The sequence below is a fragment of the Oxyura jamaicensis genome, chromosome 1, assembly GCF_011077185.1.
Source record: "Oxyura jamaicensis isolate SHBP4307 breed ruddy duck chromosome 1, BPBGC_Ojam_1.0, whole genome shotgun sequence".
Lineage (NCBI taxonomy): Eukaryota > Metazoa > Chordata > Aves > Anseriformes > Anatidae > Oxyura > Oxyura jamaicensis.
This window is the reverse complement of record NC_048893.1, coordinates 199,089,962-199,116,730: the sequence shown is the minus strand read 5'-3', so window position 1 is coordinate 199,116,730 and position 26,769 is coordinate 199,089,962. Positions and strand designations below refer to the sequence as shown.

General features: G+C 47.1%; 1 protein-coding gene across 2 annotated transcripts in view; it reads left to right on the top strand.

The window, feature by feature from the left end:
• The first annotated feature begins 3,755 nt into the window (after positions 1 to 3,755).
• NARS2 (asparaginyl-tRNA synthetase 2, mitochondrial) overlaps positions 3,756 to 26,769 on the top strand; it is a 50,245-nt gene continuing 27,231 nt past the window's right edge. For both annotated transcript variants that reach the window (XM_035330168.1, XM_035330160.1), the window contains exons 1-6: positions 3,756 to 3,985; positions 6,605 to 6,714; positions 7,551 to 7,671; positions 8,335 to 8,475; positions 11,764 to 11,844; positions 20,629 to 20,729. In XM_035330168.1, coding sequence (XP_035186059.1) covers positions 3,794 to 3,985; positions 6,605 to 6,714; positions 7,551 to 7,671; positions 8,335 to 8,475; positions 11,764 to 11,844; positions 20,629 to 20,729 — 746 coding nt within the window. In that variant the 5' untranslated portion in view covers positions 3,756 to 3,793. The remainder of the gene's footprint in view (positions 3,986 to 6,604; positions 6,715 to 7,550; positions 7,672 to 8,334; positions 8,476 to 11,763; positions 11,845 to 20,628; positions 20,730 to 26,769) is intronic.

Here is a 26,769-nt window from a genome sequence, read left to right as displayed (position 1 = left end):
CAGAGAAACAAGGACAGATTCACTTCAAAAGCAGACCTGTGTAGAGCTCTTCCCCCTCAACCCACTAGAAAGGATGAAGTGAAGGAACAGAAAGCTGCACGCTGCATGGGTGAGGAGGCTGCATGTGGAGAGACAGAGTCTGGAGCGAAAGCACCAGGCTGAAACACCCACAGAGGAGGTCTTTCAGAGCATTTCTCCTGCCAGGTGAAGGCTGAGCATTGCTACGTGGTTGGTGCCAAGGAAGCGATCTACCAGCGTATCACTAAATGCCCACTCCCATTCCAAAAACATCACCCAGTGTTTGGAAGTTCTTCCCTACCACTTCTCCAAGCTTTCTCTCAGACCCCATGCCCAGCTGAAAGTATAAGAGGATCATTATTTCTCACCATTCTTTATACTCCTCTCCCTGCAGACACCCTGACAACTGGCTTTCCGCCTTCCAGCCCAGGCTTACATTATTAATCTGATCCACAAATAGCACCAGTGCCCTCTGGAGAGCTTTTAGAAGAGCTCTGTTCTGCAGGGAAAGCAGCAGAACACACATTCGGGCACTGCCGTGTCCTTTTCAGACACCCAAACTGGCTCTAAAACACCCAGTTCAGATACAAGAGGGGAAACAGACACATGAGCTAGCTCTAGCACTGTCTAGACGCAGGTGGATCTTCCGAAACAGCCCGCAGCCTGGGCTCATCACTGGGGCTGTGATTCATGTTATTGACGTGGCAAAACTGCTCTCCAGTGAGGAGAGCACCCAGCAGTGATAAGAGGATGGTCAGCTTTGTTGGGAACAAATTGTTCTTTGTTGGAGAGCCCTGGGGATACATTAACACTTGTCTGTTCCTCTGCCCTTTTTAAAAAACTTGCAGGAAACTGTGCCTGTCAGCACACAAATGCTATCCGCAGTCCAGGAGCCTGGCACAACTCACAGCAGCACGACTAAATCCCAGCAGCATTGACTCTGGATGAGGAACTCATCAGGAGGGAATATGAAACTTATTGGGGTGCGTGGAGCTGTGGTCAGTGTAGAAGGGCAGAAAATCCATGTGGAAAACTGTCAGCCTTGTACTTTGCTGCTAATGCTTCATCCTTGTTTTCTTTCAGGGCTGATGGACCAAAGTTGTGCTCTTTCTAATGAGACCCTTTTGTCTTTAGAAGGAAAGTTGTTCAGCTGGATGGGACAAGCTCATGTGTAGCCCTGGAAACTTGAAGCCAGACTTTGCCACATTACCCCCTTCTCTCAAAAGACCCATAAGTGGCCCTGGGGCATAGGGATCTGAAGGAAAGGACCTTACCTCTTATTTGGTCAATGCACCACAAATGATGCTGTCATTGGCATTAGTTCCTAATTATTCCCTAAATTAATTCTTAATCTGGCCTGGTGATCATTTTATGAGTCAAGAAACCCTGAAAAAATATATATATATTCTAGGATACTACAGGCCAAACATGAGAGGCAAAACCTATAGCTCAGAGCACTAATAAATGCACCATCTGTGACCCAGCAGAGAGAAGACATAACATACGCAGAAGAGTCGTTACATACTCATTTAATTTGCACATAAAGCCAGCACTTCCCTGAGCGGTGGAGCACTAATTTCCTACCAGTTCACATCCTGGATCTCTGTCTCACACCGCAGCTGTACCAGCTCCTTCCTCCGCTGCGATTCTGCAGGAAACCACATCACAGTGTCCTACGGACAGACAGCAAAGCTCAATGCTGGCCCTTACAGGAGAGGATTGGGATTGGCATTAAAACAAACCTAATTCTGCTCAGTCAGAAACACCGAGACAGGTATGTCCATGTGTTTCTGAGGCACTGATCCATGCATATCCAGGAGGTCTGCCCCATCCCTCGCAGTGACACCGAGGATGGGTGATACCACCTATCAAGTTCTCCTTGGTGGTTGACGCACATCCAGCCCTTTTCCCACTTACCCTCTCTGCACTCTTTCCTGTGGTCTCCTGTCCTTTCTGTGATTTTCTTTGTTATCCACCCAGTCATGCCTGTGTCCCTGCTCTGCACCTCTAATTCCTCAGGATGTCCTTCCAAAGGGAGCTCAGAGCTCAGGTCTGGGCTGAGAGCCAGAGGTGGGGACATCAGGAAACGGGGAGAAAAGGGAGAGGTGAAGGAAGGCCCCAGAAAGACTTTGAGGACAAGAAGCTTTTCATTCATAGATAAAAAGCACCACAGGGGAAAGTCAAAACTAAGCATCTACAAAGCTTTCCTCTTCTCTTTCCCATGAGCTCAGCTTGTTTCTTTTAAATGAGGTCTCTGGCCAGCAAATTTCTTCTTACCTGAGCCTTTGTGAGAGGGGGATTTGTCTCCCTGCAAGCAGTGCTGCTATCAAAGCTGCCTCCCAGAACCTCGTGGCCTGGGGGCAGATGTCACTGCCACCTGGGAGGAGAAGGAAATTTGGAAAGTAAGGCTGCGTGGCAGTGTTTCGCCCACTGTGCTCTGCGGATTGATGCAGGGGGCTGGGACAATGTCTAGCCATCAGCATAGGAGACGTGTTCAGCTGCTGCCTTCCCCCAGGGTGATCGCACAGGAGAGGGATGCTCATGGACCAAGCAAGAGAGCAGAGCGGGTGTGCTGTGTGGGGAAGCGGTGCTGCCTTTTTGACACTTGGCTCCTTGATGGCTGCTTTTCTACACCACTCAGGGGAGCTACAAGAGGTCAAGAGGGAGAAAAAAAGGAAAAGGAGAAGGATCTTGACCCCAAACTGTGCTTGCAGGGCTGAACTGAGTCCTGTTTCCAGCTCCTTATCAATTCTGTTAGCATGGCATGTAGGAAAGCAAGACAGGGACAAGGAGGACATGGTAAAGGGTGCCCCAAACCCACTGTACGCCTGGCTATGGTGTACCCTACACTGTCCCCATACTGTACTGCTGCTGAGGGGAGCGACCTCTCCCTTCAGCCCCTTCCTATCAGAGTCCCCAGAGCCACATGAAAGCCTGCAGCCTGCCCCAAAACTGTTTCAGAGCTGATTTTTCCCTCAGAGACTTTAGCCAGCCCCATCCCCATCTTCCCTCATGCAATGGAGGTAGTGGGAGCCTGACTGGGGCAGTGGAGACAGTGAATGCAGTACTAAGGCCTCAGAAAGCTGTAGGACCCCAAAGGGACCGAGCTGAGCCAGTGCCAATTACATGAATAGTCACAAGTAGTGAGTGAAGTTGGCTGTGCCTCTGTGACGGGTCCGCCTGACGATGGACCCCGTGGTATGGACCCTTGTGGGAGCAGTTCCTGAAGAGCTGCAGCCTGTGGGCAGCCCCCGCAGGCTCAGTTAGGGAAGGACGGCATCCCGTGGGAGGGACCCCACGTGGAGCAGGGGCAGAGAGGGACCGTGAAGGAGCAGCGGAGATGAAGCGTCAGGGATTGACCACAGCCCCCATTCCCCGTTCCCCTACCTCAGGGGTAGGAGGTGGATGCGGGTGGATGGGGGGAAGGTGGTTTTAGTTTGTTTTTTAGTTCCACATTGCTCTAGATTGTTAATAACAGGTAATAAATTTTATTAAACTCCCTATACTGAGTCAGTTCTGCCCGTGGTGGTAATCTGTGGATCTTTATCTCAACGCACGAGTTTTTTCTCAGTATAATGCCTCCCCTGTCCGCTTACGGCCCATAACCCACCATCATAAACTACATTTCCCAGAAGCCTTTGCGCCCGCTTGGCTGAACGAGCTGCCGCTCTCCCTTCTGATTGGCGCTCTGCCGCGGTCCTCCGGCGGCCATTGGCTGAGGCGATCACGTGAGGCGGTGGGCGCGCTGAGGGGAAGAGGCCCGCTGGAGGCGGCCATGTTGGGGGCCCGGGGCGGGTGGCGGGTCCTGCGCCGCTGCCCTTCCTCCATCTTCTCCTCTTCCTCCTCCTCCTCCTCCTCCTCCTCCTCGTCCTCCTCCCTGCCCAGGGAGCAGCGGGCACCGGCGGCGCGGTTGCGGGTCCGCCAGGCGCTGGGGGCCCGGGAAGCAGCGGGCGAGGTGCAGGTGCAGGTGTGTGGCGGTGCGGAAGGGAGGCGAACTGCTTTGTTGCTATTTTGTGTGGTGGTTTTTTTCTCAAAAAGCGGCTGGTTTCCTGTGTGGTCTCTCGCCAGCTCTTCCTGCCCCTGCTCACTCGGCCGATCAGATGCTTGAAGTACTCGGGGCAAGGTGCTGAGAGAGGCTCATCCCATGAGGGGCTGCATCAAAGCGTTCTCCAGTCAGTTTGGGTCTGCTCAGCTTGGGACAGGGAACCACAGCCTCTGCCCTGCCTTTGTCTTAAAGCTTTGCTCTGGGGCTTGTTCCACAGCTGGGCTTTTAGCAGCATCAGGTAGAGCTGATGATAAATGGTTCCCTGACATTCGTGCCCAGCTCTGGCTATGAACCAAGGTAGACTGAGATAAAGTTTCAGTATTGAGCTTTCTTAGATCTTGTTCCATCTCCTCAGCAAACAGTTGTCTTTGTTTTCAGGTGTTACTGACAGAGCCATGGTTGTAGATGGCTGGTTCCTCTTCTAAAGCAATTTAAGCATTTGAGGATCAGGCTGCAAAGGGCAGGGTGCTGACACAAAAACCTGCATACCCCTACGTGTAGCCTAACAGGGTAGGACGAAGCTCAGCCAGCATAGGTGCTTTTCTTTTGAAGTCTGGTGAATAATGCAAGCTGGAATAAACTGGTGCTGAAATTGGCCATGTTGCCTTTTTCTTTTTTGCTTTCTTATTTTTCCCTTGTGCTGGCACAAATGCCTTTAACATTAAGCTGCATTGGGGTATCGCTGTGGCTTAAAATGAACCTTACAATGGCCAGGTTTTAGCTACTGGGAGCTGCAGGCTGGTCTGAATTGGGTTTGTCACCCCACAGTGCTTCTGATGGGGTATGAAGTGGTCAAAACACTGCTGCCACAGCCTCTGCGGCTCTGTTACAAGCCTGAGGGTATGCTCGTATTTTCCTGTTGCAGGACTCATTGCTGTGTTTAACAAATCCCAGAGCTGCCTGATGAGGTGGGAAGAAGCTATTAGGAATGTTTCTTTGTTGAGGGATTTTGTTTTCTTACAGAGCACTTACTAGAGAAGAAACTAAGAGAAACATTTGCCATTATACGGTAAACATTATGCATCGAGTATAATGTTTGGGGATTTACACGAATACGGAGGATAAGCACAACAGCTTGAGGCATGTTACTGGCTGGAATACCTTTTAAACACCTGTTGCTTTAGCCATAAGAATATGAGGATGCCGTGCCTGACAGGAGTCCTGAAGTAAAGCCTGGTTGTTTCTTGAATCAGTTACAGCTCCGGGTGGAACACCTGCAGCAGCCATCCAGGTAAATGCCTGCTGAAATGGCGAGGCTGGAAGAAAGGCTGAAGTTCTGGAGATCATAAGGTTTATGGCCGTAAAGTCTTCGTGGTTCTTGCATGCTGTTGCCTTCCCTGCCTTCCCCAATTAAGCAGGCATTTACTGTGCATGAGGTCTTAAGGTTCTGTGGAAATACCTGAGGCAGATTTTAAATGTGTGTTGTGTGTCTTTGCTGCCGTGATCTGGATTTGGATGTCTCCAGTGTTTAGCTCTCAGTGTGGCCCTGCCTTATCTGGGTCAGTAGGCACTCCGTAATTGGAAGAATGCTTTCCTTCTGATGCTGTTTAATTCTTGCAGTTTGCTCAGTCTCGACAATCCACGTAGAGGGATTCAAATTGTTTTGTCTGTATAAAATCCCCAAAGCACATGCTCAGCCTGAAGTCTTTGGAACTTTTTGGGCCCTCACAGTTACGGAAAAGACAAAACCGATGGGACACGTGGGCCCGGTTTGGTTGTTTAAGCAGCGCTGATCTCGGGTGTTCTCTGTAGCCTTGTCATAAGATGAGCTGTGGATGGTTTTTCAGCTCCCTGTGGATGGTTTTTCAGCTCTGTCTCAGCTCTCGTGAGCCGGGGAGCTGCTGAGGGGGCTGTGTATGCTATGACTTCTGCTTGGTGGCTTGGTATTGACTGTAAACTTTAGATTCTTCTTAAGGGATTTGTTATTTCATAGGATCACAGAATGGTTTGGGTTGGGAGGGGCCTTAAAGCCCAGCTAATTCCACCCCCTGCCATGGGCAGGGCCCCCTACCCTGAGCTCAGGCTGCCCCCAGCGCCACCCAGCCTGGCCTTGGGCAATGCCAGGGCTGGGGCACCCCCAGCTCCTCTGGGCAGCCTGGGCCAGGGCCTCAGCGCCCTCATGGTGAAAAATTCCTTCCTTATCTCTGGGGGCTGGGGGCAGAGGGTCCTGACCATGCAGGGGATTGGAATTAGATGAGCTTTGAGGTCCCTTCCAACGCAAACCATTCCATGATTGCGTGTATACAAAAACAACTTTCAGTTGAAACCTTCCTTACAACCCATCGGTACTAAAATTGTCAGAATAGCCTCGAGTGTTTTATCTTAAAACTCTGCATTCCTGCACCATTACAATAAAAGAGTTCTGAAAGGAGGTAACTAATAAGAACGTGTACCTTGCTAAAATGCTTTCCATCTTCAAAATGCTTTGTCAGTTTTGGTATTCTCAGCTCCACTAAGATGTGGGTTGATCTTATAATAAGAAATAAAAAAATGATAAATTTCTTTATAAAAAGAAACAACCTTTTTCTTTTTTACCCGTAGGGCTGGGTCCGCTCCATCCGTGCCCAGAAGGAGGTTTTGTTCCTGCATATCAACGATGGGAGCTCTCTGGAAAGCCTCCAGGTGGTTGCTGACCCCAGCATGGAAAGCAGGTTGGTGGGTTTGGGACACCTGGTGAAATACCTGTGGCGAGCGACGCTCGGAGGGGTCTGCTGAGGCCTCGCAGTACCAGGGACACACCAGACTGCTGGAGGAGCAGCTCCCACCTGCCCACAGGCACTGCTGCAGTTTGGGTTCTCTGGGAATGGTTTTAGGATGGAGAGGGTCCCATTACTCTGTCTCCTCTTACCTGAGGCCTTGTAGTTCAGCTGCTTGTGCTGTGAGATTAATTTGGATCTCACTTTCTTAATAGCTGTAGTAGTTTGGATGTTCTGGACTGCTGTTGGACCTTCTAGGAAATTACACGATGCAGCCAGGGGTGGCTGCTCTTCAGCTTTCTGGAGAGCTGTTGCTCTTACCATGGTAATTTGAGGGTCAACATACCTCCTAGATAGGTGTGCCTGTTCTATTAGCCTGAGGTAATATTATTATCATGTAATACATTTATTATTAGTCTGTTTTGACGAGGTAGTAGAATAACACACTTGTTTTCCGGCTTAATTTTGTTCATTACTCTCAATTCTTCTTTGGGATAGGGTTCAAGGTTCCAGGCGATCCAGGAACCTTCTGTACATCACTTGATTTTTAATTTTTTTTCCTATAAGTCGGACTTGTCCCCACCAATAACCCCTTCTTACAAAAGCCTGTCTTCCCCTCGCTTTTCCAACACTCACATTTGACTGCATTTAATAACTTTCCATCAGTTACAAGAGGTACCGGAGCCATAGTGCTAAAAAAAGTGTTCCACCTAATTTAGCAGCAGTCTCTGCTGGATGTAGTTGACTCTGTACCAACACCTAGTTCGTTGCTGTTGTTCTTGGTTTCTTAGAGACCTCTCTTTTGGAAGCGCGGTGGAAGTACGAGGGAAACTGGTCAAAAGCCCTCACAAGATGCAAAACGTGGAGCTGAAAGCTGAAAGCATTCGTGTGGTGGGACCTTGTGACGCTTTGGTATGTTGCTGCAGCGAGCAGTCCAGCTGGTAGGGTCGCTTGGGGAATAAATATCCAAAGGCCTCGGTGTCCAGCAGAGCATGCTTCAAACTGGATTTCCTTTAAGTCTGAATCCTCCTGCAGGCTTTGATTTGTCAGCGCGGGATGTAGGGTATATCAAAAGAGAAAAAAATGATGGGAACGTTGCGAATGCTCTGTTCTGGGGCAGAGCTGTTCCCACGTGGAAACAGGTGCAGATGTTGGCAGCTGAGTGCGTGCTCTGCTTCCAGCCTGCAGCAGTTACCTGTGCCAGGTGATTTACCTGCTAAGCCTGGCCTGGCTACGAATCCGGGAAGCAGAGGGACTGGTTCAACGCTCCGGGTTGTGCAGGCAGAAGAATTTGCCCCAAGCATGTTTGGAAACAGCTCGCTGTTGCAGTAGCGAGATGAGCTTTGAAGGGGCCCAACATCTAAAAGATGGAACGTTTCAGAGTGCTGCTCTCTTCTGTTCAAAAATTGTAAGAATAAAACTTCACAAAATAAGTAGAAAAGCCAGAGAAAAGTGTTTATTTCTTTCTGCTTTGTAATGACAATTGAGTTTTACTACTCAGAGATAGACACAGCAATAAAGCCGCATTGATTCCAAGCTCTCATCCTCTTGTTTTTCTTCCCTTGCTGCTTTTAGTCATTCCCCCTGAAAGCGAAGGACAGGCGCCCGCTGGAGGACATCCGCCAGTTCCCTCACTTGCGATGCAGGAGTAACGCGCTCGGTGCCCTCTTGAGAATCCGCAGCGAAGCCACCGCAGCCATCCACTCGTTCTTCCAGGTAGGTCCCTTCTCTGCTGAGCTTCTTGTGTAAAAACATTCCCTGCTTGGGCTTCACAGAGGCACGTTAAGAGGAAGGGAGCGTGAAGTGTTGACTGCAGGGTATGGATTTCCGGCGTAGTGGTTTTATTTGCAGGCCTGGGCCTGGCTGAGGTCTTGGCCAGGCTGTTCCTTATGGTGAAGTTAGCACATCTGTGGCCTTGTTACTGTCTTTCCATCCATTTCCTGCCTTTTTTTTTTTTTTTATCCCTTTCACTAAGCTGCAATATAACGCACGCCTGTGAGTGTGTGTGGTCTGCAGAACACACCGTAACACGGAGTCCTTTCACTGGCCCTCAGCGGTGACCTTGGACAGAAGCCGCCTCCCACGTGGAAATCTCCAGACAAACCGACTCAGATCTTCGTGTTACTCCTCTCAATTCTTACTTTTACGTTTCTGTGCTACAGGTCTGCATGGATGTTGTTAGCTGAGATTGAGACTCCTGTTTTTTCATGCATTTCGGGCTGGTGGATGAGAGGCACCTGTGTTTATGGATGTGCTGACACCCTTAAGCTGCGGGCAGGCTGTAGGCTTTGTGCAGGCAGTGGCAGCAGGGGGCAGTGAGTTAATTCTGACTCTAGATGCTAGACAGAGACCATGGGATTCTCTGAGTAGAGAAAATAAGGCAGAAAGTTCTCCAGCACACCCGAGCCCTTTCCTTTTAAAGCTTTTCATTGAAATAAATATATTTTATTTGAACTAAGCTGGGTTCAGTTGTAGTAGAAGAGGTTAACAGAAATACAGTGTCAGCTGTTAGTTCCAGCGTTGTGCCAGCTGATAGTACAGAACCTGACTGCTGGGAGTCTGCTGCTCTCGAGCCACTAGATGGCAGTACCTCCAAAAGTTTGTAACTTCAAACTGGGACGAGGAAGCCAGCTGAGATTCGAGAAAACACTTTATTCTGACAGAGGCATTACTTATCCAAGTTGATTCTATCTTAGACTGACATCTTCCTGTTTAAAATGCTCAGGAGAGGGGAACTACTGCAAAATATAAAGCATCGTTATTTTATCAGCGTCAGCAGCTATGGTGAAGTTATTTTTTAAGGGATAAGGAAGGTTTGGTCCCAAACCTGCTATTTGCAAATGCTTATGTCACGACTGTTCTAGCACTGGGAATGTCTGGGGCTTGTTTGCTTTCCTTCCATCAGAAATTAGTCTTTTTTTTTAAATTGCCACCTACATCATCCCAAAAGTGCTGCAATTTCAAACTTGACGTTGTCAGAGCATGTGATATCTAAAAAACATAACCGGAGTTTTCACTGTGCAGAGCTGTGAAGGGCTTAATGGTGAAAGAAAATAAACGTTTTTCTATTCTTTTTAATTCAAAACTAATCTAAACTGTCCGTAACTTTAAAAGTTGTTGTTTTGTTTTTTTTAGCCTAATAGTTTACAGCCAGCAGTGAATGACTAATGCTAAATGCCTTTGGTTTGGATGTGGAAGCCTAAAATGTCATATTTAAATCTTCCCCCGAGTCTTGTGGTCCTTGTGGGGTAGGAACATTGTTCATGGGCAGCGTGAAATGGTTACAGTGTGAATGAAAATCTCTCTGCATGTTAACTAATTTCCAGGTTTCTTAGGGCAAATGATGTGATGTGAAGTATTCTAGGAGCTTTAATAAGGGGAATGATGCAGGAGTTGTTTTTTTTTTATGATCTCCACATCTTAGACAGCAGTTGTCTGACCTGTGCAGCTTATGAAGAAGAACCCTTACCTGCTTTGGAAGGGAACATGAATCGTGCATCTTCTTGTGTGCAGTGCTAATGGTTGCTGTAAAAAATTTGGGCAATATTCTGAAATCTCATGTCGGGGTGGTGGGATCTGTGCCCAGCAGGTTTAGGAGCCTTTGTGGGATGATAGCAGAGAACCTGTGCTTTGCGTTGGTAGGCTAAAGCTACCCTCCCTGAATTTGTATTATGCTGATAAAATCAGAACATAAGCTTCTAGAAACACTGATTTTTATCTTTCTTTTTTGGTGTTTTCTGTGAGCAGACAATGCTACATAATTGCCTGTGTCATGGTAATGCTGTCACACCCTGATTTTTAAAGGGGTTCCCTTGTGCTAGACATTAAAGTGATACGAGAGAAACCAAGTTCGTCTGTTCTCAGCAAGAAGCTGTTAGTTCAAGGGTCTTGTTTGCCTTGATGTGCACAGGTGTGATCTCTTTCACCAGAAATCTCATCAGTGAGACTAGTTCTGCTCCCATTTTTGCCTCTTAACTGACAATATGTGAATATCTGAGCTCTGCTTGATGTACCCATCCACTGAATACCTCATGCAGTGGTTCTAAAACCCTGTTGCTGCTCTGCAGAGAATCTCAGAGAAGAGGGGTTCGCTCTTCCTACAGCCTGCCTGCCTTCAGGAGCCTCTGTTGGACCTACAAGCCATTTCCTGAATGGATTATTAGAATCATAGAATCATTAAGGTTGGAAAAGCCCTCTAAGGTCATCTGGTCCAACTGCCCCCCTACCACCAATGTCACCCACCAAACCATGTCCCCAAGCACCACGTCCAACCTTGCCTTAAACACCCCCAAGGGACAGTGACTCCACCACCTCCCTGGGCAACCTGTCCCAATGCCTGACCGCTCTTGCTGAGAAGAAATGTCTCCTCATTTCCAACCTGACCCTCCCCTGGCACAACTTGAGGTCGTTCCCTCTTAACCTAAAGAATGTCCTGTTCTCTGGGTACCTGGACAATGATCAAGCCAGGGCATACCCTGTCTCTTAAAACCTGTTTAACTGTGTTATCTAAGATGATGTGAGGTATGACGGATGTTTTCACAGTGGTTGGGTGTTTGTAGGGTCTCTCTGCCATGCGGTATGCGATCTCTGTTATCTAACACACCCAAACATTTATCTTAGTGGAGAACGCAGTGTCTTCTGCTCAACCACCAACTTCCAAAAGGTCAGAGAAACTGAAGTGCTGAGGCCACAGGAATCAAATTGGATTGAAACCACACACGCAATAAAATAATACTGGAGGAGGTGAAAAAGAAAGGGGAGTGGTGTGGAGATGAACAGCTGCAGAAACACATTATCATGCACACTTGGATTTGCAAATCATGTTAGAATTTAGCTAGTCCTCTGTCTTTGTCCATGTAAGGCAGAAGTTGCCTAAAAGGCTGCTTAGGATGTCCTGGCTGGGGGCTGATAGCTCTGTCATGATGTGTGCTGGTTGATGTCATCCTTTGCAGTTGATACTTGATATTTTCAGCTGGTTAACTTTTAGTGTTCTGTCTCTTCCAGGATAATGGCTACGTGCATATCCATACCCCCATAATTACATCGAATGACTGCGAAGGTGCCGGGGAACTCTTTCAGGTTGAGGTAGGTTGGGTTGGGTAGAGTTCATTGTGATTTTTGCTTGCAGAGCAGTTCTGGAGTCATTGAAGGTTGGAGGAAATGTTTGTCTTTATAAAAGCTTTCCTTTATGTACAGCTGTGATTAGTTTTTTAATATAGCAGTCGTTTGCCTTAACCAATAATTGAGGCGAAGTTAAACAGATGCGTTCCTTTAGGTCCTGTTCAGTGCATTAATCAGCACCTTTTGTACTGACGAGGTTTTTCTCTCCCTGGTGATGTGGAAAGGCTCACAAAGAGTAGTAGAGGAAGGTGGAACATTTTAGTAAACAAAAGGACACGATCCTAAGAGCCCAAGAGATGGGATGGGACGTTCACGACAGCCTACCATAAACAAATACTTCTTAGCTCTGAAATTAAGAGTATAATTCACCTGGGTTCTTCTTTGCAATCATGAGAACTCCTTAAAAGAAAGCCAGTGGTATCTAAAACTGTTTTCACACATGTATGTATTCCTCCCTGCAAGCTACTCCTGTTGCATGTTGGAACTCTTCCCACTGAAATTGCCATGTCTCCCAGTTCTGCCAAGTCTCCCCGTCTGTCCACCAAGCTACCACCACAATCTGTCATTTTCTTAAGTACTTGACACCATGGGTCAAAACTGCTTGTGAAACTTAATTGCAACTGTAACCACGAAGCTCTTCCCCGCAGATTTCTCGTGATTCCAAACCCCCACATCCATGAATCATAGGAAATTCCATCTGCTTTCTCTACTTCTATATTTGAAACGTACTCTTCTGTCTCGAACAATTACATCCATTGCCACTTACACTCATCAGCTCCAGCCTTGCTGGTGAATCATCTGTAAGCAAAAAGAAAAACTGTTGAGGTAGCAGTTGCTTGCTGCAGGGTCATGTCTTGTGCTTTCTCTGCAGCCTCGTGACAAAAAGCCTCCTTCAGGATCTCGCTGCTGAACCCGTGCTAGTAGAGGTTCCCTTCCAGACCAGCCCAGAGCAGTACATGCGGCTCAGCTTTCTGCTCGCTGTGACAATAGAGTTGATTAGCTAAACTAAATTGTTCCTGTTTAATTGAGATCCCTTGATGCTACCAGAGGTTCACTCCAGGCTGTTGCATGCAAATTAAGACGTGAAAACAAGCGACACTTGATGATGAGAACATTATCCAGTTTGCAGCTGTATGGTGTGTTACGTCTTTGGTACAAATTATATCCACTCAAAAGCTGTAAAGGATGCAGGACTGCAGCGTAGGTGGCTGGTAGTAACAGAAGCACTGATGCAAATGGAGATTGAGGTGGTAAAGTGCGGATCTGAAACTTGTATAAGCTGGATCTTAACACAGAGTTCAAGGCAAATCTTGTAGTCTAGCTCCAGTGTGATTGCTTAGGTGGAAAATAATACCTGTCCTAGGGACACTTGGTGACAGCTGGCCTTGGAAGATGTGGAGCGAGTGCTGTATCCCATTGAAAGTGAGTGAAAGTATCTCACTGAAAGGTCTGTGCCACAGACAAGGGACTTCAGGGGAGCTCTCCCTGGTTTCTTGTTTCTTCTCTGAGCACTGCTTCATCAGCTGCCCTAATTTAGTGAGGGCACGGTTTTCTTTCCTCAAAGCTCTGCTCAGAAACGTTCCTGGCTAGCAGAGATCCAAGCCCACCTCACGCAGTGAGAGTGTTTCTTGGCCATGGAAATCTGGGGGAGATGAATCCTTCCATTGGTGTGGATCCTTGAGACGGACAAAAATGAGGGGGACAGCATTCTTGTGGTACTCACATCAAAGCTCAGAACCTCTGTGTGCTTCTAATCAAACATCAGCATGTTCCCTGTCTGCTGTATTCAGTCACTGTAGCCCTTAATGCGCTGCTGGCAAATGGTAAGGGGGAGAATGAATTCCTCTTGTTCCTACATTTAAGCAGGAAACAAGAACTGTGGGGATGGGAATCGGTGAAAGCAACCTGCCAATGAAATTCGTCATTTTTTAAAAAGTAGGTAAATTTTGGACGTGAGGTTTTAACACAGATCCTCAACTGATGTCCTCTGGCTCCTGAATTTGGGGTTAAAATGTGCCTGCTGCTTACAGACTGCAAGCAGACAGGGCTGGTTTTTCTGCATTTTTTTGTTTTAAATTCCGTTGGGTAGCGTATGAAATGGATGGTCTCACCAGTTTAGCTATGCTGGCGTGGGTGGAATAAGTTGCAAGGTTTGGTTGAGTGGCCTTTAAGGCCACAGAAGGCTTTTGCATCCACTGTAAAGAAGTGCACTGAATAGCCATCTTTTCCTGCCTGCCAGTTTTAATCCTCTAACTGACGTCTGGTGGCTGTCCAGGCTTACACATTCTTAAGGGATGGTGGAAAGTGAAGAGAGGAAGAATCTGTTTTCACATGAGACTTGGAAGAGATGGGAAAGCAGTATCCCGAGTTAGAAGGGAAAGGCTTTTTGAAGGCGTGTGATCTTTAATTCCTAGACCTCCTAATCCTGTAGGATTTGTGTTTGTTTATAGATTTGGCTTCCTCATTATCTTTGTTTGGTTTTGAGCACACTGATTAGTCTGTGCATGGTTTTGGTTGTGATGTTCTCATAGCAGGGCTTGGGACTGGGGAGTCACTTTTCCTGTCTGGTGGGCAAATCAATTTAAGAAAGTATTTGAAAAATGAAGCATTGGAACAATGAGAACAGGGTAGTACACAGACCAGATAGAGTATCAAATAAATAAATCACAAGATAGTGCAAACTTCAGAGAAATGCTTTGTATTGGAGATTTTCCTACAGCTGTTAAAAAGGCAAGTGTGAGGAGAAACTGCCAGAAGTGTGAAAACAGCCTGGCAAACCCTAACCTGCTTGAGAACATCAGCGACACCGACTTGGAGGCTCCTGCACCTTTTAAGACTATCTTCTTTTGGTGGAACCCTGGAGGGGGGAAGCCTCTCACTTGTGCTGCCTTCTTTAAAATAAACTGACTGAGAAGGCCAGAAGAGCTCTGAATATTGAAAGGTGAGTTTTAGCAGAATGCAAAGGAGGGCAAGGTAACCCATGAAATGGGGAGAACTCAGGCCAGCAGGGTAAAACAGGCCTCTTTATTTTATGTTTAATCCGAGAATAATTCCTCCATACCAGCTCCCTGAGGACCTTGGGGTGGATCCTTTCCTCAGATTTTTCTTCTCTTTAAAATCCACAGAAGATTTTGTATATTGAAAGAAACTTTACCCAGCCTCCTTCTGGGGCTGCTCCCTACGAAATCTGCCTGCCTTTTGTCTTTGAGACCCGGCTGCGTGTCTGTTCCTGGCTATTTTCAGCAGCCTCCCACTCTGTCTGCAAACTCCCTGCATTCTGTGTCTCTTTCTCTTGTCTTTTCCACTTGGCTCCCTGGAAAGCTGCCTTGTCTGACTGTCCTCAGCTGCTGTGGGGAAGGTGCAGGTATTATTCTTCCCTAAAATGTATCCAGAAATGGTACAAGGCAGTTGTTTTTTTGCTGTTTTGCCACCTGCTTACAGGAAGGAACATAGAATCATAGAATCATAGAATATCCTGAGTTGGAAGGGACCCTTAAGGATCATCAAGTCCAACTCTTGACACCGCACAGTTCTACCCAAAAGTTCAGACCATGTGACTAAGTGCACAGTCCAATCTCTTCTTAAATTCAGACAGGCTCGGTGCAGTGACAACTTCCCTGGGGAGCCTGTTCCAGTGTGCAACCACCCTCTCTGTGAAGAACCCCCTCCTGATGTCAAGCCTAAATTTCCCCTGCCTCAGCTTAACCCCGTTCCCGCGGGTCCTGTCACTGGTGTTAATGGAGAAAAGGTCTCCTGTCTCTCGACACCCCCTTACGAGGAAGTTGTAGACTGTGATGAGGTCTCCTCTCAGCCTCCTCTTCTCCAGGCTGAACAGGCCCAGTGACCTCAGCCGTTCTTCGTACGTCTTCCCCTCCAGGAAACATAAACGTTTCTAGATCTTGGGGAGCTCAAGTTCATGGCTGCACCTCCCGCGGAACCAGAAACGTGTGCCTGCTGCCGAAGACGCAGAAACGTATCCCTGGAAAATAACCTTGTCAGCACCAAGGAAGGCTGGGATCTGCTGGGGAGAATCCCGGTTAAATGCACCCAGGATTAGTGTCCGTCAGGTGTTTCCCCTTGAGAGATGTGTCACAGGCTGGGAGGCAGCCAGTACCTGGGAGAATGGGACTTCAAGGGAGCTGCTCGGCAGGGTCGGAGGAAGCTGGAACTGAGCCAGGAAAGGGCTTGCTCTCATCTTTCCTGGCTCTTCCAGCTTCTGCTTTTTTTTTTCTACCCGGTTCATCTCTGTAGTTCTCTAGCTCCAGTCTGCAGTAACGAGATGTTTCTCTCAGCAGAACCAGCTGCCGTTGCCCAGCGGGAGTCCGGCTGATCAAAATCAGGGCTGAAATTGCAAGGAGGACTTTTGGGAAGATGGAGAATTCTACAGATTGTCTAAAAAAGGAAACCCTCTCATGTTTATAATGGGACATGGCAGTGGGTAGGTCTGAATTAAAGCTGTGCTACCATGAAGCTGTAGCAGCGTGGCGTTGTGGGCCTGGTCTGGAGCTAAAGCAGTGATTTCTGTGAGCTTTCCAAGTCTTCCCCGAGCCCTTTGTGCATTTGGCTTGCATGGAGTGAAAGACAGAATCAAACGGTTTATGCTTTCCTGAAGCTATTTGCCTCGAGTAGAAGTTAATACAAAACTGACATCAAAGTGAATGACTTTAAATTAAATCATTAGGCATTGGAGAAGGAAAACAAAACAGGTACTAAATCCAGTTGTTCTCGTATTTAGAATGAGAATAAAAAGCCTTTGATGTCGGTGTTGAATCCCAGTACATTTATAGAGCATTTACTCTGAAACACCGAGGTGTTGTTTCATCTGGATTGCCCCTCCCTCTCTCCCCACTGTACGTAGAGGAGTTTTCAACGAGGAAACGGAGAGAACTTGAAAGCAAACACATTATTTCCCCCCACACATCTGTTATCAAGGAGTTATTCTCTGGTTGGGAAGTAGCAGGCAAGGCCATCTCATTGAAATAAAAGCACCGCGACGTTGGAGCTTCATCTTGCTCGTCGTGAACATGAAAAGCGCTTGCAGGCTGCGTCGGTGACAGGCTAGCATGGGTTATTCAGAATAAAGGAGTAGGCTTGAGCTAAAAAGCTGAACGTAAATCTGGGACACAGATACTGGGGAACATTGTCTGGCCCTTGAATGAGTAGATTAGAGGAACCACTTCTAGCAAGTCAGTCAGTGTGAAATGGGAAGCTGCTAATTATGGGATGCCTCCTTGCTGAAGGTGTTTCTCCTGAAGGAAAAGAGGGGCATCTTCCCTGCATGGCGAGTGGATTGATTCTCATTTTTTTCCTCCAGCTCCTAATACCCACTCATCAAGCTATGTGCCTCAAGATGAGGCACAGCTGTGAAGAGGCAGCAATTGGGAAGGTGAAGGGAAGTAAATCTTTTTAAGTTGCTACTTCACTCTTCAACTTGTGTTGGGAGCAGTCCAGGAGCTGCTTGGAGCACATGCTCGCATCCCAGGACCTGGGTGGCCTAGCAAACTGGCTGCAGGCTTTTCTAAGCCCAGTTGAGCTGTAGTCTCTCCTTTTTCCTTCAATCACTTAATGTTGCGTCTATTTTCCCCTTGCCTCGCCGAGATTACATCTGATACAGAGAATGAAAAATGACACAAAGTCATCGTAAATAAACCGGGCCCCAGCTCGTGGAGACAGCTGTATCCTGTTTGTGGCTCCGGGGGAAGCACTGAGACTTCATGGCTGTCGTCTTCTGTTCTTTTCCTGCTTCCAGCCCGGCTCTTTCTCATTGTTTAGAAGTCGCATCCTACAGGATTAGGTGGGATTTTTCGCTGGTGGGATGAGGAATGTAGCTGCACTAAACTTCCAGGAGGAGAAGCTGGGGTGGTACGTGGCTCTGCTCTCTAGCACTCTGGCCGTGGCTCTGGGACTGTGGTATGTGGATGTTTGGATGTTTATTAATATCCTTATTGTTTTTGAACAAATACCTTGGCTTTATTTGAAGAAAACAATAGGGGCCTACTTCTGCATCCTTGTTTTCTTTTTTAGAACTGCAAAATCTTCTGAAACAAAGGAAGCCATCCTGGGGTTCCAGCCACAAATTGTCCTCTTTCCATTGATCTCTGCGAGCAAGGCAGGCTCGCTCTTTTCTTCAGGGTGATGCTGCAAAGAGATAAAACTGCCTTGTGATCTGAGCTCTTTGACAGTCTCTGTTTCATCCCTGTGATGAGCAGCAAAGCTTTTTAAGAACAAAAAGCAACACCTTCCATCTCATTGAATAAAATGGCAGGTTGCAGAATATCAAAGGCTGGCAAACAAGCCCGAGCCTCGCAACCTCCCCATGACAAAGCAAGCTGAGGAGCAGGGTGGCCAGAGGCAGTGGCATGCCTAGCTGAGCTGGCTACACTTAGCATAACTCCTAGGAACTACTCTTTGAAAAGTGGGTATTGCAAATTTATCTCAGAAGTACTCGTTTTGAAGTGAATGTGGATCAGCAAAACCTCAGATTAGCTTCAAAGTTTCTTTCCTCTGAACCTTTGACTCCTCCAAAGCTAGGGATGACATTGAGTTACAGAAAATGCTTAGACAATTTCCCATTTATCTTCACTTTAAAAAAATAAATAAAAATTGTTTATAGAATTCATAGATTTTAGAGATTATCTAATTCAACTTCTGCCACTCAAGCAGGGTCAGCTAGAGCGAGTTGCCCAGGACTGTGTCCAGTTGAGTTATGAGCATCTCCACAGATGGAGACTCTGGGCAGCCTGTTCCACTGTTTGATCACTTTCATTGCATGTTTTTTTTTAAGTTTATTCTTGTTTTCAGATGGTATTTCACTGTGGTTTTTTTTTGTTTGTTTTAATCTGTGTCCATCGCCTTGTCCTTTGGGCACCACTGAAAAGAGCATGGCTTCTTTACACCTTCCCTTCAGGTATTTATCGGTGAGATCCCCCTGAGCCTCCTCTCCAGGCTGAACAGTCCCACATCTCTGAACAGCCACAAGGGCTTTTGGTCAGCTCGGTGTCCACCAGGGAAATAGTGAAGCACGGTTCTTAAATGCCTTTTTAAAGGCTCATCACAGACGTCTTTTAATTCCTCTTTCATGCCTGTAAATTAAAACCCCCAAATACACCATCACTTTAATGGGATTTTTTTCAGACCTCTTTCATAACCAAATGCTGAACTTGCTGAATCTTCCATTACAGGTATTTTTTTTATGCTTAAAACATGTGGTGATCTGAAATGTTATGCAAAAACTGAAACGAAACGTTGTTTTTCAGTGCATGTGTAATGTGTAAGTTGTGATATTTCCATCTCCATTTCAGTTCTGCCTTTTTGAAGACTGAAAAACAAGTCTTCAGAAGATACTCCATTGCTTTTTTCTCCCGATTACTGTTGTTCTTTGGTGTTTTGCTTTGTTTTTCCCAGTGGAAACAAATTCACTTGCTTATGAAGAGGAAAGCTCAACACAAGCCAGCCCCGTGCGCTGGCAGCCCCGAAAGCCAAGCGTGCCCTGGGCTGCTGCTGCAGCAGCGTGGCAGCAGGGCAAGGGAGGGGACTGTCCCCCACTTTCTCATTTCTCAGTTGAATTTTGAAGGCAATGTTGCGTGAAGCTTTGAACTTCCAAATGGCAGAGATCCTTCCCTTCTCAGTCTCCAGTAATCTTGGTAGGGAAGAGTGAAGAATCCACGCTTAGGTTTGGAGATGGGGTTGATATGCTGCCTTCTTTCTTTTGTATGTTGCTGAGTAAATTGTTCCTCAACCGATGTTCCAGTGGGATTTTCATTTTCTGTGGTTTTATTTCTTAGAAACAAGGGATGCGACTTCTCCACCTGCTTGCAGATTTCTAGATAGACAGGGCCTCCCATTCTGCGTGGGAGCCAGAACTCAGAGGCTACTCCAGAAAACCTGGGCTTCCTCCACCTTTGTTCTCAGACTGGCTTCTTAAATGATGAACATGTCCTTGACATTTTATTTTAAATTTTACTATCTCCTTCCTTTCTACAATGCCACTTCTGTTTCAGCTCACCCATGTTTAAACACATAAATTATATATTTATTTTTTTTACTTTGACCAAAATTCAGGGCTCCTGACAAAACTCCACATACAAGGCCAGAGGTAGTAGGGAAGAGCTGTTCTTTTAGCTCCGCATGAACTCACTGCCCTGCAAAACTTTGGGGCAGGTGGCTGAACCCTGTGAAGCTTTGTCATCCTAACAAGTTACTTCCCCAGCGGGTGAACTGATGTAACTGATCGTTGGACATCTGCTTTACAATCTCTGTTAGTTTGAGAGATATCTGAAAGAACCGTGTGCTCTTCCTCGGTGCTGACACCTGCAAGTTTTCTTGGTGACACCGCACAGCTCACATACTTGTTCTGTAAGTTGCTGTGATACCTACAGCCTATATCCTCCTCGTAAATCACTGAAGATACAGGTTGGAACGGGGGTGTTTCCCCTTAGGGTATGGCTTTTCACTACACAGCCACATTAAGTGATTGAAACTCCTCAAAAGAGAAGTCCTCAAGAGTTTTACCCTGTGGGTTATTTTAGTTTTAGTGTGCTCTGCCTGAATTGGTTTTGAAGGCTGTTAGTTGTCTGAGCAGAGATGGGAAACATTGTGTTGGGACGGCTTAGCACAGCGTTGGATTCCTTCTCAGGAGTGTTCAGGTTGACTCTGATACCATTTCTTAAGAGGAAAAAGGGAATAATCTGGGAGCTGGGGTCTTTACTCAAGCACGTGTAGTCTAATTTTTGCGTTTTTGACTTGCAGACATCAAATGAGACACGGGAATCTGCGGAGAAGAACCATTTCTTCAACGGGCCTGCCTTCCTGACGGTTTCTGGCCAGCTCCATTTGGAAGTGATGGCAGGGTGAGCAAAACGCCACGTTTTTGGTTTGGTCTGTGGGTTTTCAGTTGGCAATTTTGCCCCGTTGGTAGCCAGCAGATATCTGCCACATGGGCCAGAAATGAAGTGAGCAGCAGTGGCTGAACGATGGTGTGAGAAGCCAGCCTAGGAGGATGGAAGCTGGGCTCCTGTTGAATTCTGGTCTGTGAATTAGATTTAAATGCTATGGATTTTTCTCTCTTTGCCATGGACTGGGTGTGTTGGATTGAGATGTGATCTTTATGGGAACAAGTATAGGATTGTTACCAATAACTGGAATATCTTTTTGTTGTTCTTCACATCTGGTACGTCTCAGCAAAAAAACCTTATAATTTTAACAATCCAGTCCTTTTCCCTTTTTCTCCTTCAATCCCAAACTTCCTTCCTCTGTCTCCTTCAGTCTTCCAGTTGGGTTTCTTCCCTCTGCCAGTTCTCATTTCTTCTATTTCATGGCTTCCATGCTTGATGCTTGATCAGTCTAGCCACCAAAGTGATTACGGTTGAACAGTTAATACTGACTTTAATAAAAAAAAATTATCCTTAAGCTTTCAATGTTAATGTTTCACCAAGATTGTTAGGGGTGAACGTGTCACAGTCTGTCAGAGCCCTGTTTCCCTTTGATTAGTGGGTTTGATCCTCACCTACACTAAATGTTCCCAATAAGTTAACTAAGTTAGCACATCAAACAGATGGAGTCACATCAGAACAACCCGTTATTTGAAGGCACAGTGTTCCGGGCCCTTAGGATGTGGCTTATCCTCCGACGTGGTACTTCAACCAAATCCTCAACCAAATTGAGCTGTCTGCCAGCTGAATTGCTGGTAAAGCCTATCAGAGATCAGGTGGGACTGTGACAGTTCCCAAGTAGCCAGGAGGATTCGTTGTGAACTGACAGAATACAGACCTCCTTCCGAAGTGATCAGTTACTGTTCAGTGTGAATCTCCTGAAAACGAGAGGAATAAAGCTTTAGAAAACATGGTTAGATGTTGGATTACACCCCCCTCTTCATGTGGACTTTAATGAATATTTCTTGGAGTCATAAGTCGCTGTCCATGCCTTGCATCCAGTGCTGAAAACCAAATAATAAATGCTTAGCTCTTTTCTGTCCAGTCGCTGTTGCAGAGTTTGGCTGCTGGTAAGTAGCTGCAGTGAAATTGTTCAAGGGGCAAGTTTTGCACACAGATTTTTTAAAAAATAGGAATTTCTTCAGAAAGCTGTTTTCTGCCTGGCTTATTCTGTCTGTGAGGAAGTGTCTCTTCTCAGGCTACCTACACAGATGGGGTCTGCTGAAATACTCAGGGTGGAGGTTCTCAATGGACAGGATGTTTCTGACTTGCTCGCATGTGGTGGCCTGGCAGCTGCGAGAGAAGCGCAGGTCACTTGGCAGCCAAAGGCTGCTGCGTCATCTCGGCCATTATCTGCGGCAAGATAATGAGGAAGAGGTTTGTTTAACTGCAGAGGTGGCGGGGTTTTCGCATCCCTGAGCGAAGACGGGATGACATACGTCTGCGCGGGAGACTTCATTGACTTGCGTGCCTCGTGACCAGATAAGCGCAATGAAAAAGTATGGATCGTAATGATTAACTTGAAATGCAGCCCCGCTCTCTGACATCACTCTGTTCCCTTTAAATAGTACACAGCCTGCGCGGGAACGGAGCAGAAGGCTGACCTGGGCAGACGCAGGACCTGCCTGCTACGTGTTTTTTCCATTGCCATCACTCAGGTGCACCTTGCTCTGGAAGGATGGGTAAAAAAAATCAATTTTGAATGCAGGACGTTGTAGTGCAGCTTCGTGTTCCTGTTTTACAGCAGCACGTTGCTCTTGCAGGCGTTTTAAGTGGATCCGGTGCCGTCTAAACTTAGATAAGCTGTGTTTATTGGTAGTGGGGCATAACTGTTCTGCGAACCTGCTCCTTTCATTTTTATTTGAGCACGGTGAGATTTGAGGCCTGGAACTCAAGTGCTATTGAATCCCTTCAGCCGTCAGAAATAGCTCGAGCTCTTCTCTGTGCACAAGCACGTGTGAGGCATCGCAGCGGAGGGGAGGCATTAACCACCACCTAGGTGCTGCGATACCCTTCAGATCCTGACAAGTTTTTATTTCTGGTTTATTTCTAGCAAGTTGGGTGTTAGTCTCTGAGAAGGACTCCCAGGTGAAGGAATAATTTAAGCGCATCATAGTATGGTAATGAAATCTTCCTGACAAACGAACACGTTCTGTTAATGCATTCAAAGCAGTAAAAAGCGGGAGTCCTTTTCCCAAAAGATGAAATATTCTTGTCTTCCCAATAAACAAAGCAGTTAAAACAGTGAAGAATTGTGTGTTTGGGGTTTGAAATTTACCCTTTCTCTCACTTATTTAGCCAAATAGAATTTTTCATACCCAGAAAAGGAACTATTCTTCCAAAATTCCCTTTTGGGAAGTTCTGCCTTGATGCAGTCCTGCAGCTTTCAGGAACATCTGCTCCCTGGGAGCCTGAGGGAGGAGTCCGAGGTAGGAATGTTCAGGAGCCCCTTCCCCATCCAGCCCTGGCCCACGTCCCGCCGTGACTTGCTGTGGGAGGTAGGGCTGCAGGGACAGATCCTGCCAGAAGCCATTAAAAAACAGAGGTGAAACAGAACAGATGTGAGGGGCAGAGAGGAATTTTTCCATGGGGTTTATCTAGTAGGGCACAAAGTCAGCTGGGCGTGCAGTCCTGTTAGCTTTTAGGTTTTAGGAGCTTTTAGGCTGCAAGCTGCGGCTGGAGAAGTCTGGGCAGGGGAGGTACGGGGAGACTTAGCAGATGTTTGGATGCAACTCTGCTGCTTTCCTTTTTCACTTGCAGTCTGCAGGGTGTCACTGCTAGGACGTGGTGCTGTGTACCTGGTGTCCAGAGCTCTGGGCTCTGTTTCTGATGACAAGCAAAGCAGCGAGCTGTTAGGACCTGTGAGTTTTGAACCGTTTCCTCCAAAAATAAACGAGAAAAGGGGAGTTCCTGCGTTGACTGTCTGCTGTGCTTGTTATTGAAGGCAAGGTCAGAGAAGTTTGTCTCGTCTCGCGGCGTGACACGAGCGGCCCAGTTGGCACAACTTCTCGTTTCATTCACGCTGACGGCATCCAGGTCGACCGCTCAGTGAATCAGCCAGCTGCTGTAAATCTGCAGGCTGCTGGAGGTCTCCAGCAAAGTCTTTATTCAGTAACACAGCTCTCCACTTCGGTCTTCTGAATCTTAGATGAGTCAGTAAGCACTCTGTGGGGCAGAGCTTTGTAGGACTGCGTGTTTGTGTCCCGATAACTGGTTTCAAATGTCACGGGCTTGCTGTGAAGCCACTGGTCCTCATGGTATTTTCTTGACCTGTGATCCTGCTGGAAGGATAAAGGCCTCTTTGGGGACCCGAAGCAGACTGGAGGGTCTGTGACAGCTGATGATTCAGAGGCACCAAAACCAATCGCTGCCAAGAAGTACAGCTCACTGCTTCTATTTACTCATTTATTTCTCCTTTCAGCCACCTGAACTTCCCACAGGATCTACCTGCTCCTCTCCTTTCAGCCCATGTTCCTTTAGCTGACATTTTGCACTGATTTTCCTGGCCCTTCATCCCAGGCACTGCTTGTTCTGCCTGATGTATCGTGAGTTTAACTGAAACTGCTTCCTAAAAGCTCTGGGGGCTCTCTCCTCCCTAAGTCTCCGAATAAATTCTCTCTTCTCCTTCCTCATCCTCCCTAGCTCTGTTTCTGCTCCAATCAGTCCCTCGGTAGTTTCTCATCTCTTCTTCATCTCACATTCTTTTCAAGTTCCCTGCAAATTGGCCAAAGGCTCAGGGGCAACTCAGGGGTTTAGTTGAAACATAATGCTCCTTCCCTCTCCTTAAACACATCTCCGTGGCTTCTAAGCCATCGTGGATTTCGCTGCTGTCCTGCCTTTTCCAGATTCTCTCTGCACTCCTGCAACTGGATTCTCTGGTTGCGGAGAGGCTCAGAAAAATCCCAGCCATGCAAAACCGTACTGGCTGCGGCTGCCTGGGTTTGCAGAGAGCTAAAAGCAGTGAGTTTCCTGTTCATTACAGAAGAGACTGAAATCGCACAGATTTCCTTTCTAAAATGCCAGCATTTCACTGGTGTTCAAAGCACAGAAGAGAGCGAGCTGTCATCTGGGGCTGCTGTTCCAGCAAATACCATAGGGCTGCAAAAAGATGCATCTGAGGCCTTCTGTAAGAGGCTTTTCTTCCGGCAGCCTGCCAAGTGCAGCCTTAAAATTTGATTCTGATGCTAACGACGGAAAAGATTGCATTGTCTTCAAGCAAATATTTGCTTCACGTTGTACTTTCAAATGCAGCTGCAAGAACGATGTCCAGTTGCGTGGCGCTCCTGCTGCGAGGATTTCACAAATGTGAGTGTAATTATTTACGTTGGATCCCTGAAAAAATCTGACATTTCTTGCACAACAGTTGCTCGAGCCTGACTCACAGCACAGACTCTTATAATTAGCACGCTAACTTCCATTAATTAGACTGCCACTTAATTGGAGCTATAAAAAGCAGCCGTGCCGTGTCTGGTTTTAATCAATTACCGCACGCTTCGGTCCCTGCCTGCTGCAGGGGTTGTTAATGAGTTTGTGTTAGTGGGAAGCTGAATGCAGATCTGGAGGTAGGGCAGTGAGCCGAGGGGCGCTTGGCTGGCGGGGGCTTTACAGCCTGCGTGGATGTGCTGTTGGCCCCTTCTCCTCTCTGCCTTTTTGGGAGGGGAAGCAGTTAATTCCCTTGCCAGAAGCACCATGAATGTGCTGATAGTAGCTGAGTTTCTGGGATCCACGCACGATCTCTAGAATCATGGAATCATCGAAACGAAGAGACTGACTCCCACCTCCCTACAACCTCCTTTCAGGTAGTGTAGGAAGCGATACTTTCCTTCAGCCTCTTTTTCTTGAGGTTAAACAACTCCGGTTCCCTTAGCCAGTTCTCATCTGTCTTGTTTTCTAGTCCCTTCACCAGCTTCATTTCTCTTTTCTGAATGCACTCCAGCATCCTGGTGTCTTTCTTGTGGTGAGGGGCCCCAAGCCGAACGCAGTACTGGAAGTGCAGTCACACCAGTGCCAAATACAGAGGGACAACCACTTCCCTGTCATGCTGGCCACACTGTTTCTGATGTAAGCCAGCACGTTAGCAGCCTTCTTGGCCTCCTGGGCACACCGCTGGTTCACGTTTAGCCAGCTGTTGAGCAGCACTCCCAGTTTCTTTTCTGCTGGGCAGCTTTCCAGCCACTCTTCCCCAAACCTATACCTCCACGCAGGGTTGTTGAGCCCCAGGTGCAGAACCTGGCCCTTCCCCTGTTTGAATGCCCCGCAGTTGGCCGTGGACCATTGATCCAGCTTATCCAGATCCCTCTGCAAAACCCTCCTATTTTAAAGCAGATCAACGCTCCTGCCCAACTTTGGTACCAGCTGCAAACTTACTGAGGGTGCACTTGATCCCCTCATCGAGACCGCTGATAAAAATATTAAACAAAACTGGAGAACACCGCTTGTGAGTTACAAGAGGGCTGTTCCAACCCTCAGCTGCCTGTGCCGCGATGTCCACACTCCTGGGGGCTTCGCAGCCTTGTTCTTGGTGAGCGAGGCAAGCAAGAAGCCTGCAGGTGCTCCCTTATTGTAGCTGAGCTGATCATCAGTTGCTGATTACGCCGTGGCAAACGTGATTGCTGATGAGAAGGTGAGCATGCCTTGTGCTCAAGCAGCTGCTGCTTTGCAGGAGGTCCCAGCTCCAGCCCCATTTGTTCCACAGCTTTCTTGAAAAGAGACTCACAAATCCAACAAGTGCGTGCACCTAATTTCTTTCTGCCATCACTGCAGGAGGATATGGATCTGTGTAGGTGCATGTTGAAGTCAGCTGGAGCTCGTTGAATTCAATATAGCCTTTAAGAGTTGGTTTTAGTACAGTTATTTACTTTATTTGCTTACTGCCGAACTCAGAAATTTTAAATAGACTCACCCAAACTTGGAAATGGGGCCCAAACCATGGCACTTTGTGGTCACGCACCCACTGATG